We start from the raw sequence: 13,511 nt of genomic DNA, 5'->3' as shown, positions 1-13,511 counted from the left end.
TGCATTGTCTCGTCGTTATACTATGCTTTCACAACTTGACTTTAAAATATTTGGTTTGGAGACCATCAAAGATCAATATGTGCATGATGCTGAATTTAAAGATGTATTGCAGAATTGTAAGGAAGGGAGAACTTGGAACAAGTTCATTCTTAACGATGGAATTCTGTTTCGTGCTAACAAGCTATGCATTCCAGCTAGCTCCGTTCGTCTTTTGTTGTTGCAGGAGGCGCATGGAGGAGGATTAATGGGGCACTTTGGCGTCAAGAAGACGGAGGATATACTTGCTACACATTTCTTTTGGCCAAAGATGACACGGGATGTTGAGCGTTTTGTTGCTCGCTGCACTACATGTCAAAAAGCTAAGCCACGTCTCAATCCTCATGGTTTATATATGCCTTTGACTGTACCTAGTGTTCCTTGGGAGGATATATCTATGGACTTTGTTTTAGGTTTACCTCGAACAAAGAAGGGGAGGGATAGCATATTTCTTGTCGTGGATAGATTTTCGAAAATGGCACACTTTATACCATGTCATAAAAGCGATGATGCTGTTAATGTTGCTGATTTGTTCTTTCGGGAAATTATTCGCTTGCATGGTGTGCCAAATACTATTGTTTCAGATCGTGATACTAAATTCCTTAGCCAGTTTTGGAGATGTTTATGGGCTAAGTTGGGGACTAAACTGCTTTTTAGTATTACTTGTCGCCCCCAAACTGATGGACAAACTGAAGTAGTCAATAGAACATTGTCTACTATGCTTAGGGCTGTTTCAAAGAATAATAAGAAAATGTGGGAAGAATGCTTGCCTCATATTGAATTTGCTTATAATCGTTCATTGCATTCTACTACTAAGATGTGCCCTTTTGAAATTGTGTATGGTTTCCTACCTCGTGCACCTATTGATTTGTTGCCTCTTCCATGTTCGGAGAAGGTTAATTTTGATGCTAAAGAACGTGTTGAATTGATTTTAAAAATGCATGAGTTAACTAAGGAAAACATTGAGCGTATGAATGCTAAATATAAACTTGCTGGAGATAAGGGTAGAAAACATGTTGTGTTTGCACCTGGAGATCTTGTTTGGTTACATTTGCGTAAGGATAGATTTCCTAATTTGCGCAAATCAAAGCTAATGCCACGTGCTGATGGTCCTTTTAAGATGTTAGAGAAAATAAATGATAATGCATATAAACTTGAGCTACCTGCAGATTTTGGGGTTAGTTCCACTTTTAACATTGCAGATTTGAAGCCTTATTTGGGTGAGGAAGATGAGCTTCCGTCGAGGATGACTTCATTTCAAGAAGGGGAGTATGATGAGGACATCAATACCATTGTTACACCCACAGCCCCTACTGTTACATATACTGGACCAATTACTAGAGCTCGCGCACGCCAATTAAATCACCAGGTACTTTCGTTTCTTGGTAATGATTCTAATGTTCATGAGAATATGATGCTACCTAAATTGGATACATTTGTTTTGCTTACAAATGAAGGGCCTAGCTTGGAGAAGGATGAACATTGGAGCAAGAACAAGCATGGAGTTGATGGCATGCGCAAGGGGATCAATAACGGATTTACAAGTGATGATTTCAGGACTTTGAAGCCACCATAAGGAGTGCATGAAGCCTTGGACGAAATATACAAGATGCCACTTCATAAATTTCGTCCAGAGGCTATTCTAGGTGCTGTGTCATCTTATTATTGGGCCAGGCCCATGTATTTTCGAAATACTTAAGTATAGGCTGTTTTTAGAGTCCGTATGTGTGGGGAAACAAGAGTTAGGGTTGGTTTCGGACCCCTCCTCCAAGGGCCACGAAATTCCCCCTCTTCCTCCATATATACAGCCCTTAGGGCGTCGTTTAGTCTTTGGGTTTTGTTTAGATTAAAAGTTCGCCATAGCTGCAACTTAGCATACTTTGTTTGTGTTCAACGACCAGACCAAGACGTCACAGAACCCCACCTTGATCAATAAAGCTTTCCTCTTATATTCGCAATATCCAGATTGCAATCTTAGTTTCTTGCTTGTTCTTCATTTGCCTGCAGGAAATAGACCTTCGTGGTTAGGTTGATCGTGCTCCGGCGTGGTCAATAACCTCTCGGAGTTGGTTTAGCGATTGCTAAGGCACGACGTCCTCGCACGTTCGTAGTCGGATCGTCAAAGTCGACTTCCTCCAAAATGATAGCCACCATCTCATCGAAAGACAGGACACCTTTGCCTCTATCATCAATCCAGTCGGAGACCACGCTCGAGTCCCACGCACCTACACAAACAAATAAGAACCTCGCAACCAACGCGATAAAGGGGTTGTCAATCCCTTCACGGTCACTTACGAGAGTGAGATCTGGTAGATATGATAAGATAATATTTTTGGTATTTTTATGATAAAGACTAAAAGTAAAGAAAGCAAAATAAATGGCAATAGAAATAGCTAAGTGTTGGAAGATTAATATGATGGAAGATAGACCCGGGGGCCATAGGTTTCACTAGTGGTTTCTCTCCAGATAGCATAAGTATTACGGTGGGTGAAAAAATTACTGTCGAGCAATTGATAGAATTGAGCATAGTTATGAGAATATCTAGGTATGATCATGTATATAGGCATCACGTCCGCGACAAGTAGACCGAAACGATTCTGCATCTACTACTATTACTCCACACATCGACCGCTATCCAGCATGCATCTAGAGTATTAAGTTCAAAAGAACAGAGTAATGCTTTAAGTAAGATGACATGATGTAGAGGGATAAACTCATGCAATATGATATAAATCCCATCTTGTTATCCTTGATGGCAACAATACAATACGTGCCTTGCTGCCCCTGCTGTCACTGGGAAAGGACACTGCAAGATTGAACCCAAAGCTAAGCACTTCTCCCATTGCAAGAAAGATCAATCTAGTAGGCCAAACCAAACTGATAATTCGAAGAGACTTGCGAAGATAACCAATCATACATAAAAGAATTCAGAGAAGAATCAAATATTGTTCAGAGATAATCTTGATCATAAACCCACAATTCATCGGTCTCGACAAACACACCGCAAAAGAAGATTACATCGAATAGATCTCCAAGAAAATCGAGGAGAACTTGTATTGAGATCCAAAGACAGAGAAGAAGCCATCTAGCTAATAACTATGGACCCGAAGGTCTGAGGTAAACTACTCACACATCATCGGAGAGGCTATGGTGTTGATGTAGAAGCCCTCCATGATCAATGCCCCCTCCGACAGGACGCCGAAAAAGGCCCCAAGATGGGATCTCACGGGTACAGAAGGTTGCGGGATGGAATTAGGTTTTCGTGGATGCCTTTGATGGTTTGGGGGTACGTAGGTATATATAGGAGGAAGAAGTACGTCGGTGGAGCAACGTGGGCCCCACGAGGGTGGAGGGCGCGCCTGGGGGAGGTGGGCGCGCCCCCTACCTCGTGCTCTCCTTGTTGATTGCTTTACGTAGACTCCAAGTCCTCTGGATCACGTTTGTTCCGAAAATCACGTTCCCGAAGGTTTCATTCCGTTTGGACTCCGTTTGATATTCTTTTTCTGCGAAACACTGAAATAGGCAAAAAAAAACAGCAATTTGGGCTGCCTCCGGTTAATAGGTTAGTCCCAAAAATAATATAAAAGTGTATAAATAAGCCCATTAAACATCTAAAACAGAATATATGATAGCATGGAACAATAAAAAATTATAGATACGTTCGATAAGTATCACGACGTCATCACACGTTCGTAGTCGGATCGTTAAAGTCTACTCCTCCGAAAACGATAATCACCATCTCATCGAAAGACGGGACACCTTTGCCTCTATCACTCTTGAACTATGTGCTTAGTTTGATATTGTCAAGGATTTTGACCCAGAGCTTGTGGTCCAGTTATATGCCATGGTACCCTTTGGTACGGATGATGACCAGACTCTCACCTGGATGACTCATGGAAGACGGTTGGAAGCTAAGTCGAAGCCATTCATGAACAATCTTGGATATGGTGATGAGGGGCTTGAGAGCTCTCTTGGTCTCCGCCCTCACAAGGGACCTGGATCAGGTACATTCTTATTTGGTGGGCATGCTTCTTATGTGCATGAAGGAGAAGGGGAAGACTTGCGTTCTGGATGTTTATCATGTTATGTGGTCTGAGCTTCACTCTACTGTGTTTGACCGGAAGGTGCCCATCTACTCGCCCTATCTCTTCAAGATTATTGAGGACACTTGGGCTGCTCAGTTCCCAGGGGAGCATCTTGTGACTAGCGATCTTGTATCACATGAGATGATTAAGCTGAGGCAGAAGGAGCACTGGGGTGCCGCTCTGGTCATCCCTGAGATAGAGATTCCACCTACTAACTCTGCTGAGGATGCTGAGCCTGACTATGTGCCACATACTGAGCAGCCATCTTGGGCTACAAAGCTCAAGAGGAAGGTGAAGAAGCACTTTTGCTTCCAGACTGATATTCAGAAGATGTACAAGGCACATGTGGCGGATAAGATTGCTCGCCAGTGACAGATCTTGAGGATGCGACAGCTCAACATGGAGGTTTCTAGTGGCTCCAAGAAGAATATCACTTAGGAGGAGTGGATCTCCAAGCACAGCAAGTGGACAGATTCTGATGATGAGGTCACTTCTGCTCATCGTACTCCTGCAGCTGATGATGAGGAGATTGTTGAGGAGGATCTCGAGGATGATCGCGAGGAGTCTGAGCAGGAGTCCATGGATGAGACCTCGGAGTAGTACTACCACCTTGGCTCGTTAGTCCCTCTTTGCCCTTTTGGTGTCTCGATGCCAAAGGGGGAGAGAGTTTATGACCGGGAATTTGCTTTTCTAGGGTATTGCCAGTCACAAGCTCGTTTTGTTTGCCTCAATTTCTTGCTTGTGAACTCTTTTATCTTATTTGCTTTCGTGTGACACTTGAGACTATGTGTGTATGGTGTGAGACATACATTATCGCTTATCCATCCTATTATGTCTTATTATGTTAGTATGTGATGCTATGCTTATTACCCTCTTATCTTTATGCTCACATGCTCATACTTGCATCTATGCTTAGATTCATATTATTTTTGTTGCAAGTATTGCCTAGTCTAAAAAATATAGGGAGGTGTTGATCTTAGTGTGCGTGCTTTACATTCCAAAATCATACTCAAATAGTGCACACATCTAGGGGGAGCTCGTCTATATTTTGTAGTCTTTGGGTTTGCATATTATTCTTTGTTATCTTTGTGCACATCCAGTATTGTCATCAATCCACCAAAAAGGGAGAGATTGTTAGGGCATATTTCTCCCTTAGTTGTTTTGGTGTTTGATGACAATGCAATTTGTGGACTAATCGTGTGCATTGAGCATTTAAGATATTCAATCATATGGCACGAGACAATTTATTCCCCTCGGTGATTTAGAGTGAAGACGGTTTACTTCCAGCGTTTCTTTTTCAGTGGAATTAAGTCGTAGGAAAACCGTACTATTAAGAGGGGGTCCGTTTTGGAAAGGATAGGGTGGAATCAACACGTGCGCATTCCCTTTGCACCCAATTTTCCTTCCGACAACTTGGAGACCTTTCCTTCTCTGCTTGGGCTTAGCAGAAGCACCCAGGCGGTAGTACCGCACTTGAGAGCGGTAGTACTGCTTCAGTGGTACTGCCGCATTCCAGTATTGCGGCCTCTACCGCTTGTTTTGGGGTTATGTGATGCTTTCTTCTTCAGCGGTAGTACCGCTCATGCGGTACTACGGCTCGTACTACTACCCCACTACCGCACTTCTCGCTGTAACCCTGGAGATTTAAGCGGTAGTACCATGGTTGTAGGGCGGTACTACCGCTCATGCGATACTTCCAGTTTCTATCACCGCTCGTACTAGCACCTATTTTTCGCTTTTGTAACCCTCTGCCGCATTTGCGGTAGTTGGGCGGTAGTAGCACGCAGTAGTACCGCTTCATGCAGTACTGCCGCTCTACCCCCTCCACTACCGTTGTTCCACCGTAATCTGCAATACTTAGCGGTAGTACCACTGGTAAGAACGGTAGTACACCTCCGGTAGTACTACCGCTTCTGTGATCCGCTCACTTGCACACCACTACTGGAACTACCGCACTAAGTAGTAGTACCGCTCCCCCGAGCGGTAGTACCACTTGAGTGCGAAATGGGGGCAGATAATAGTTGGATTCTTTCCCACTATATATAGGGGGTCTTCTTCATTGTTGCACCCTAAAGCTTATTTTCGCCCGATCTTTCTCCCTAGCCATCAAATCTTGTTGATTCTCTAGGGTTTGCTTGAGAGGGCCTCGATCTACACTTCCATCAAGAGATATTTGATTCCCCTCACTAATCCCTTGCGGATCTTATTATTCTTGAGTGTTTGGGCACCCTAGACGGAAGAGGTCACCTCGAAGCTACAATCCATTGTGGTGAAGCTTTGTGGTGGTGTTGGGAGCCTTCAATTATGTTGTGGAGAGAGCCCCAACCTAGTTCGTAAAGGTTTGATCGCTGCCTTCAAGGGCATCACTAGTGGAATCACGACATCTTGCATTGTGCAAGGGCGTGAGGAGAATACAGTGGCCCTAGTGGCTTCTTGGGGAGTATTGTGCCTCCACACTGCTCCAACGGAGACGTACCCCCCCCCCCCTAAAGGGAAGGAACTTCAGTAACACATCCTCGTCCCCATCGACTTCACTTGTGATTATCTCTTACCTTTACTTTGTGCAAAATAATATTGTGTTCTATCATTTGCTTGTTCGTTGTTGTTGAACTCATCATATAAGTTGTCCACCTAGTTGCATATCTGGACAAGCTATTTGTTGATAAAAATTGATAGTTGCCTATTCACTCATCCCCCCCCCCCCCCTCCCTCTAGTCAACTATATGGATCCTTTCAATTGGTTTAGAAGGTAAGTAAATTTTAAGGTGATTAATTATCATACGAGAATGGTTGCATGAAGGGGTGGGCGGAAGCAAAGTGTAACATGAAACCTTACTATCTTTTTAAATAAAAAAGTATAGAAGAAGTTTTTGGCTTTCCTCTTTTCTTCATTTCTTAATTTTTATAGTTTTGCAATATACAGTTGAACAATTTTCCTTCCCAAAAAAACAATATTCTAAAATATATTTTTCCACGTTTAGTATGTTTTTAAAATATCCTCCTTGAAAAACAACTGCCGGGTCTTTGGGTGAAAACCCAACTAGAAAACCAAAGAAAAAAAATAGAATACCAGTCACGGGCGGAGTGGCCGGCCAATTTGGGCAGGTCATCAGCGAAGGCTCCTCTGTTTGACGCCCACAGGCGTGAGCTCTCGCTACAAGCGAGGTATAGGCGCTCCCTTCTTCTAGTGCCAGTTGAAATTAGATATAATTTTCTTAGTTTGGCTTGGGCTTTGAATTCTTGGGAAGCAGTCCGGGAAGCAAAGCCAGCAGATAAAGATGTTCCAAACAGCGAATACACAGCTCATTTTCAAACAACGGTTAGCCAAACCAACGAGCACAAGTACATGAACCTTTTTATCTTATTACTACAACATAATTGATATTCAACAGCTGCAAGTTAAATGTCATAATTACTTGAGAACCGATCTGTGATTAATACAACATTGCTACAGCATCATACAGTTAGTGAGGCACCATTATCTTCCAGTGAAAGGCTTAGAATCATTGTGGCTGCCTTGGGTGCCCTGACAAACAGCAGAAATCGTCTGGTTAATATGATTAGTACTTCTGGTTATAAGCTGTAACTGAAGCACGATACTTTCAATATGAAAAACACAAGTTGTATATCATAGCTCTAAATCAAGCAAATAATAGCAGACTCCTAAAGATTCAATACTTCAACAGTTTGTTTTTAACAATCTGTTCAACAGTATGTCCTTTGCCTCAATGGCATATTCAGGAGTTGAACGTGTACTTTACTTAAACAAAATACATTTACCCTCTGAAACATTAGTATGACTCTGGATGATGTACTGCTGGAATGTGGACACAGCAGCATGAGTCAAGAAATAGCATGGGAGATCGATCCAATAGACTACTCAGCAGACGCTAATGTGTTGCTAATTATGTTATTTTCCATGCCTCCTATAGGGTATGAACTCCAAGCAACCTTCTTCCATGAACTCCTTTCCCTAGTGTAACCTTCCTTCTCTAGTTTGTTCGGATTTTACTATTTATATAAAAAAATAATGAAATACATATGCTCATTTGTACAGTTGAGGAAGGGGCCAAACAGAATTCTACATAGATTTACCATTGCTCAGTAGATTGGTATAACGCAGCTGAACTTCCAAAGCATGAAGTAAGCATGTCGGTATTCACAACACCAGGGCTAAGAGCAATTGCTGCCAATCCAGGAGGCAACTCCTTTGCTAATGAGCGTGTTAAACCTTCAATAGCCCACTTTGAAGCACAATATGGAGCAACCTGAAACAACGTTACGCAATTTGGTATGTAATGAAGATCTCACAGTTACCAAATATAACCAGTATCAGCACAGCCTTTCATTTTGCCCTACCTCTGCAGCAGCAGACCTTCCCCAACCAGAGGATAAATTGATTATCATCCCATGTTTCTTCTGTATCATAAGTGGTACAAAATGGCGAAGTACATTTGCTGTTCCTTTAATATTTGTATCAACCACCGTATCAAATTCTTCTGCTGGAACATTCCACGTTTTGTTATTCTTGTTTATTGTACCAGCATTGTTTACTGCAGCAATCTCTCAATAGTTAGACTTCTGGAGAAATCACATTTTATGTATATTAGAATGGAATTACAAATATGTGATTTCACAATCAACTTTAAGAAAGAAAAGTGATTATTTTCATATAGTTCCAGATGGCTTAAAATGCACATTTGTAGAGCAGAAAGTATAGCAAACCTATGATATCAGGAATTTGCTTCCTTTCCACAACAGCCTTTGCCAGTTCACCCATGCTGCTGTCAGACCTCTACAAAGAAGCACAGGAAGAATACTTAAGAATAGAAATTATTTCAACATAGGAAGCAAGTGAGAAAAATAGACCACATACATTACACTTTGCTTATATAGCAAACCTAAATGCACCATTCATATTTCATAAATTGTAGTGCTACTGACATTAATGCCATGGGCATTATTCAAACTTAAGTTAATATTTAGTATCACAAGTTCAATATCCCTGCTAAATTTTCCCTTCACTGAAATCTTCAACGAAAGCAAGAAGACTGCTCACATGACATGTGAATTCTTGATGCTTTCGAGACAAAGGAGCTCATTAGCCTCTGTAATATCAATAAATGTCCAGCAACTATCATATGGTATAAAAATGGAAGTAGAAAGTTAGCAACCATGACCAGAATTAGAATACTGGGATTGCCTCGTATTGTTAGTCCAAGAGCCAAACAGCCCCATTGTCAACTATGACTACCACAGTTTGACTTCCTCCATGCATCTTTCTTCTCGGCCACCAAATCAATGGAACCTATCAAACTCCTAACTCACAAGATAAAATAGCCTAATCAGCATGACCTGTTGTCATGCCATCCTCCTAGCCATCCTGCTGTCTTCTGCGAGCACGCGGATCCTCCTCAATGGTGACCCTGGGCCCCCAATCTGGCACCGCCGAGGCTTCCAGCAAGGCGATCCGCTGTCCCCACAACTTTTCGTCCTTGCCGTTGACGTGCTCGGGTGATTGATCAAGTGTGCCGTCTACCTTGGTATCCTGCAGCAGCTGCACCCGCGACGCTCGATCCTGGCAATCTCGCTCTACGCGGACGATGTCGTGCTGTTCTGTCACCCCTCACCGGCTGAGATCATCAAGGTGAAGGAGATCCTACAGCTGTTTGGCCATGCCTCCGGGCTCCACGTAAACTTCACCAAGAGCTCAGCCACCCTCCTCCACTGCGACCCCGACAAGGCCGCACCTGTTGTACAGCTCCTGGAGTGCCCAATCGTCGACATCCCCCTCACTTATCTGGGAATTCTCCTCACGGTGAGACGCCCTACTGTCGCACAGCTGCAGCCGCTTGTGGACACGGTGTGAGGGCAGCTCCCGTCGTGGAAAGCACGGCTCATGAACAAGGCTGGACGCCTTGCGGCGGTCAAATCCGTCCTCTGTGTGATCCCCATGCACCCGATGCTGGTCTTTGCACCACCAAAGAAAACCATCAAGCAGCTCGAGAAGACTGAGAAGGGGGTTCCTGTGGGCTGGGCGCGAGGCTGCCAATGGCGGCAACTGCCATGTTAATTGGCGCCGGACTTGCCGTCCAATTGAGCTGGGAGGCCTTGGCATCCCTGACCTGGAGCGCACCGGGCTGACCCTTCGTCGGTGATGGCTCTGGTTCAGCCGCAATGACTGCAACCAGGCATGGAGCAACTTAGACCTGCGGTTCTCTGCTGAAGAGCGTACTCTGTTCTTCGCCTCCACCTCTATGGCCGTGGGCGATGGACGTACCACCTTATTTTGAGAGGACCGATGGATCGACAGGCGCTCAAGTCAGCAAGATCGCACCGCAGCTTTACGCCTGCATCTCGAAACGCCGCCGGAAACTGAGGAGCGTCTCTGATGGGCTTCAGGCTAACGCTTGGGCTCACGACATCCATGGCACGCCGGGTGTTCACGATATCGGCCAGTACATCCAGCTCTGGCACGCCGTTGGGCAAACCATCCTGACCACGGAACCCGATCGCCTCCTATGGAAGTGGACTGCGAGCAGATCTTACTCTGCGAAATCCTGCCATCAGGCCACATTCGAGGGTTCTCTGCGAAATCCTGCTACCAGACCACACATTCCAGGCACCTCCTGGAAGTTCATTTGGAAGAACGGGGCGCCCCCTCGGGTGCGCTTCTTCCACTGGCTCGCTGATCAGCACCAGTGTTGGACTGCTGACCGCCTCGCACGCTGCGGCCTTCAGCACCACACTTCATACCTCCTCTGCTGCCAGAGCACCGAGATGATGCACCACCTGCTGCTCTGCTGTCCGTTTCCCAAACAGGTTTGGCAGCAGATGCTTCCCTGGCTCCGCATGTCTTGCACGCCGCCAGACCATGATACTTCCCTTCTGGACTGGTAGCACGCTGCAAAACAGCGCACCCCTCATCCCATGCACAAGGGCCTCGCCTCCATTGCCTTGCTCACACCATGGATGATCTGGAAACACCGTAACGAATGTGTCTTCAAGGGCGCCCGATCTGGACACACTGTAAAGAATGTGTCTTCGAGGGCGCCCAACCTTCAGTCAGCAGCCTTGTTGAGAAGATTAAGGATGAGGCGGCGCTCAAGGCCAAAGCAGGTGCTTCAGGGCTTCGCAACACTCTGCCCCAGACCTGGGATGTACATTAATTTCCTGCATTTCTCACTCCCTGTACCTCCCAGGAGGACTGTAACTTGAACTCTGCCTTTTCAATGAAAAGAAACGCAGAAGTCTCTTTGCATTTTCTCGAAAAAATCAGCATGTCCAAACAGGTCATTAGTTTCAAGCCATGTCCTAGGGTACACATCATGTTGCATTCATTTGCAGCTAAAGTAAGTATCATTAAGCTAAAAGCACTAAGTCCCAATTGATTGGCCAAGGTACCGGATAGCAACAAGACTCTGCACCCACTCTAGCAATGTAGGCATCACGGGATTGAGCTAAAATTGGCGACTAAAAACCAATTTCTCCATGTATATTTCTTTTCAACCACCAAACCAGCAGAACTTATCAAACTCCTAACCCACAAGATAAAATAGCCTAATCAGCATGTCCAAATAGGTAAGTTTAAAGCCATGTTCCACGGCACAGATTGCAAACACTTGGAGCTAAAATAAATCCTAGAGCACATAAAGTATTATTGTTCAACCAGCATGATTCATGAAAGCAAGCATGTAGCTACCAGACTCAAGACAACCCCCCAAAATCACATCAAACATCAAGCTAAAGATACAAAACACACGAAAATCTTTATTGGTTGGCTGAAGTAACATAGCAGAAAGATGTTAGAAATATTAAGTGATCGAATGGTGAAAATGTTAATTACCATAAGTTAAAGTGGGCCCATTAGTTAATTTTGGGATTAAAAAAATTAACAGTAGCAATTTGCGCCTGTGAATGAGGGGCTAATTAAAAATATGGTTCCCATGTCATATACAGCACTATATATAAAGGAGGGCATTCCTGCACCTATCTGATCGTGGTATCGTTTAGGGTAACAGTATCCTCCCAAATTTACTCCAAATCCAATCAGGAGTGCACTGGACGTTGATGTGTTGTGATCGACTACGCCACTCCAATTCGTCATCAACCTCGGACACTACTTTGTCAAACGAGATGGCCTCTCCAAACGGAGGTATAATTATTCTACTACCCTCTAATTTCTGCATTATATCAAATTGTGTTCATGTATATCAGATAAGATCCGATTAGCAGTTGCACCGCCTCAATAGATCACTGGTAGTAAAAAACTACTCATATCATATTCGTTTATGATCCAAATTCGTTTATTGTACGAATGGACAGATCGAGCTAAAATTGTTATCTAAATTTTCCTATTGTATTAAATGAAAAAGGTATCTCATATCACATCATTCAGGCACGCCCTGGTACAGTACAATCAGTAAGCATGAGGTCAATAGGAAGAGGAATAGAGTGCATTACGACGTCGGCGACGGTGAGAAAGTGGCGAGACGGGGAACCCATCTCGGCCTCGAGGGAGCGGATGGGATCGACCGAGCGGCCGCAGCCGACGACGGCGTGCCCCCGGCGCGCGAGCTCCAGAGCTAAAGCTCGGCCCAGCCCCCGGCTGACCCCCGTGATGAGCACCGTCCTCGGCCCCGCGGCCGCCGCTCGCGCGGCTGCCGCGCCGCCCCCGCCGCTCTTAGGCCCCGCCGTCATCTCGCCTCCCTCCTCTCGTTGGCTCGTCCGTGTTGGAATGCAGGCGTGGAGAGAGGCCCGTGACCTGGTGATCCCGATATTTCGCTCTTCTCATGCGCCTGCGGCCCTAAAGTCTGTAGTTCGTACACGTTCATGGGCCAATGGACGCACGTGGGGCCCGGCCCACTCCATTTGGTTGAAAGTTTTATGAAAGAAGTCCATATTTCACCCTCAAATGTGGCCTGAGGGACAAATAACCCCTTGAACTCCAGTTTGGTATGATTTTGACTCCAAAATCTTTAAAACCAGGTAAATATTTCCTAATAGGTTTTGCTACTGTTTTTAGAGAAATTAGCTGGTTTTAAAGGATGAGTAGGCGATGACTTTTGACGTGGCATTGCCCTGCTTGTTGTTGCTTGCACCAGACCAAACGAGCTACTGCACCAGATGCGGCTGTTGGTCGCTCCTTCCAGATGGAGCCGCCACCGCTCCATTAGCCCCACATGCCGCCGTAGCGGCTGTCACCTTTCAAATATGTCGCCGATCAGGGTTGCGCCAGACGAGCCACTGCACCAGACCAGGCGAGCCGCTGTTGGTCGCTCCTTCCAGACGAACCATCGCCACTCCATTAGCGATCCAAACCACACGCCACTGTAGCGGCCGCCACCATTCAAATCCGCCGCTGTTCGGGGTTGCGCTCGGCCGTGGCGC

The 13,511-nt window shown here is 45.1% G+C and overlaps 1 protein-coding gene across 1 annotated transcript; it reads right to left on the bottom strand.

Moving 5' to 3' along the window:
• Positions 1–7,464: 7,464 nt before the first annotated feature.
• LOC109769938 (NADPH-dependent pterin aldehyde reductase) lies at positions 7,465–12,892 on the bottom strand. The gene is made up of 5 exons (XM_020328641.4): positions 12,585–12,892; positions 8,847–8,916; positions 8,481–8,674; positions 8,217–8,389; positions 7,465–7,647 (listed from the first exon to the last, which is right to left on the bottom strand). The coding sequence occupies exons 1-5, from the start codon at positions 12,819–12,821 to the stop codon at positions 7,578–7,580; spliced, it is 744 nt and encodes a 247-aa protein (XP_020184230.1). The 5' UTR covers positions 12,822–12,892; the 3' UTR covers positions 7,465–7,577.
• Positions 12,893–13,511: the final 619 nt, after the last annotated feature.

Source organism: Aegilops tauschii, chromosome 6 (assembly GCF_002575655.3).
Source record: "Aegilops tauschii subsp. strangulata cultivar AL8/78 chromosome 6, Aet v6.0, whole genome shotgun sequence".
Classification (NCBI taxonomy): Eukaryota; Viridiplantae; Streptophyta; class Magnoliopsida; order Poales; family Poaceae; genus Aegilops; species Aegilops tauschii.
This window is presented reverse-complemented; position numbering and strand designations above follow the sequence as displayed.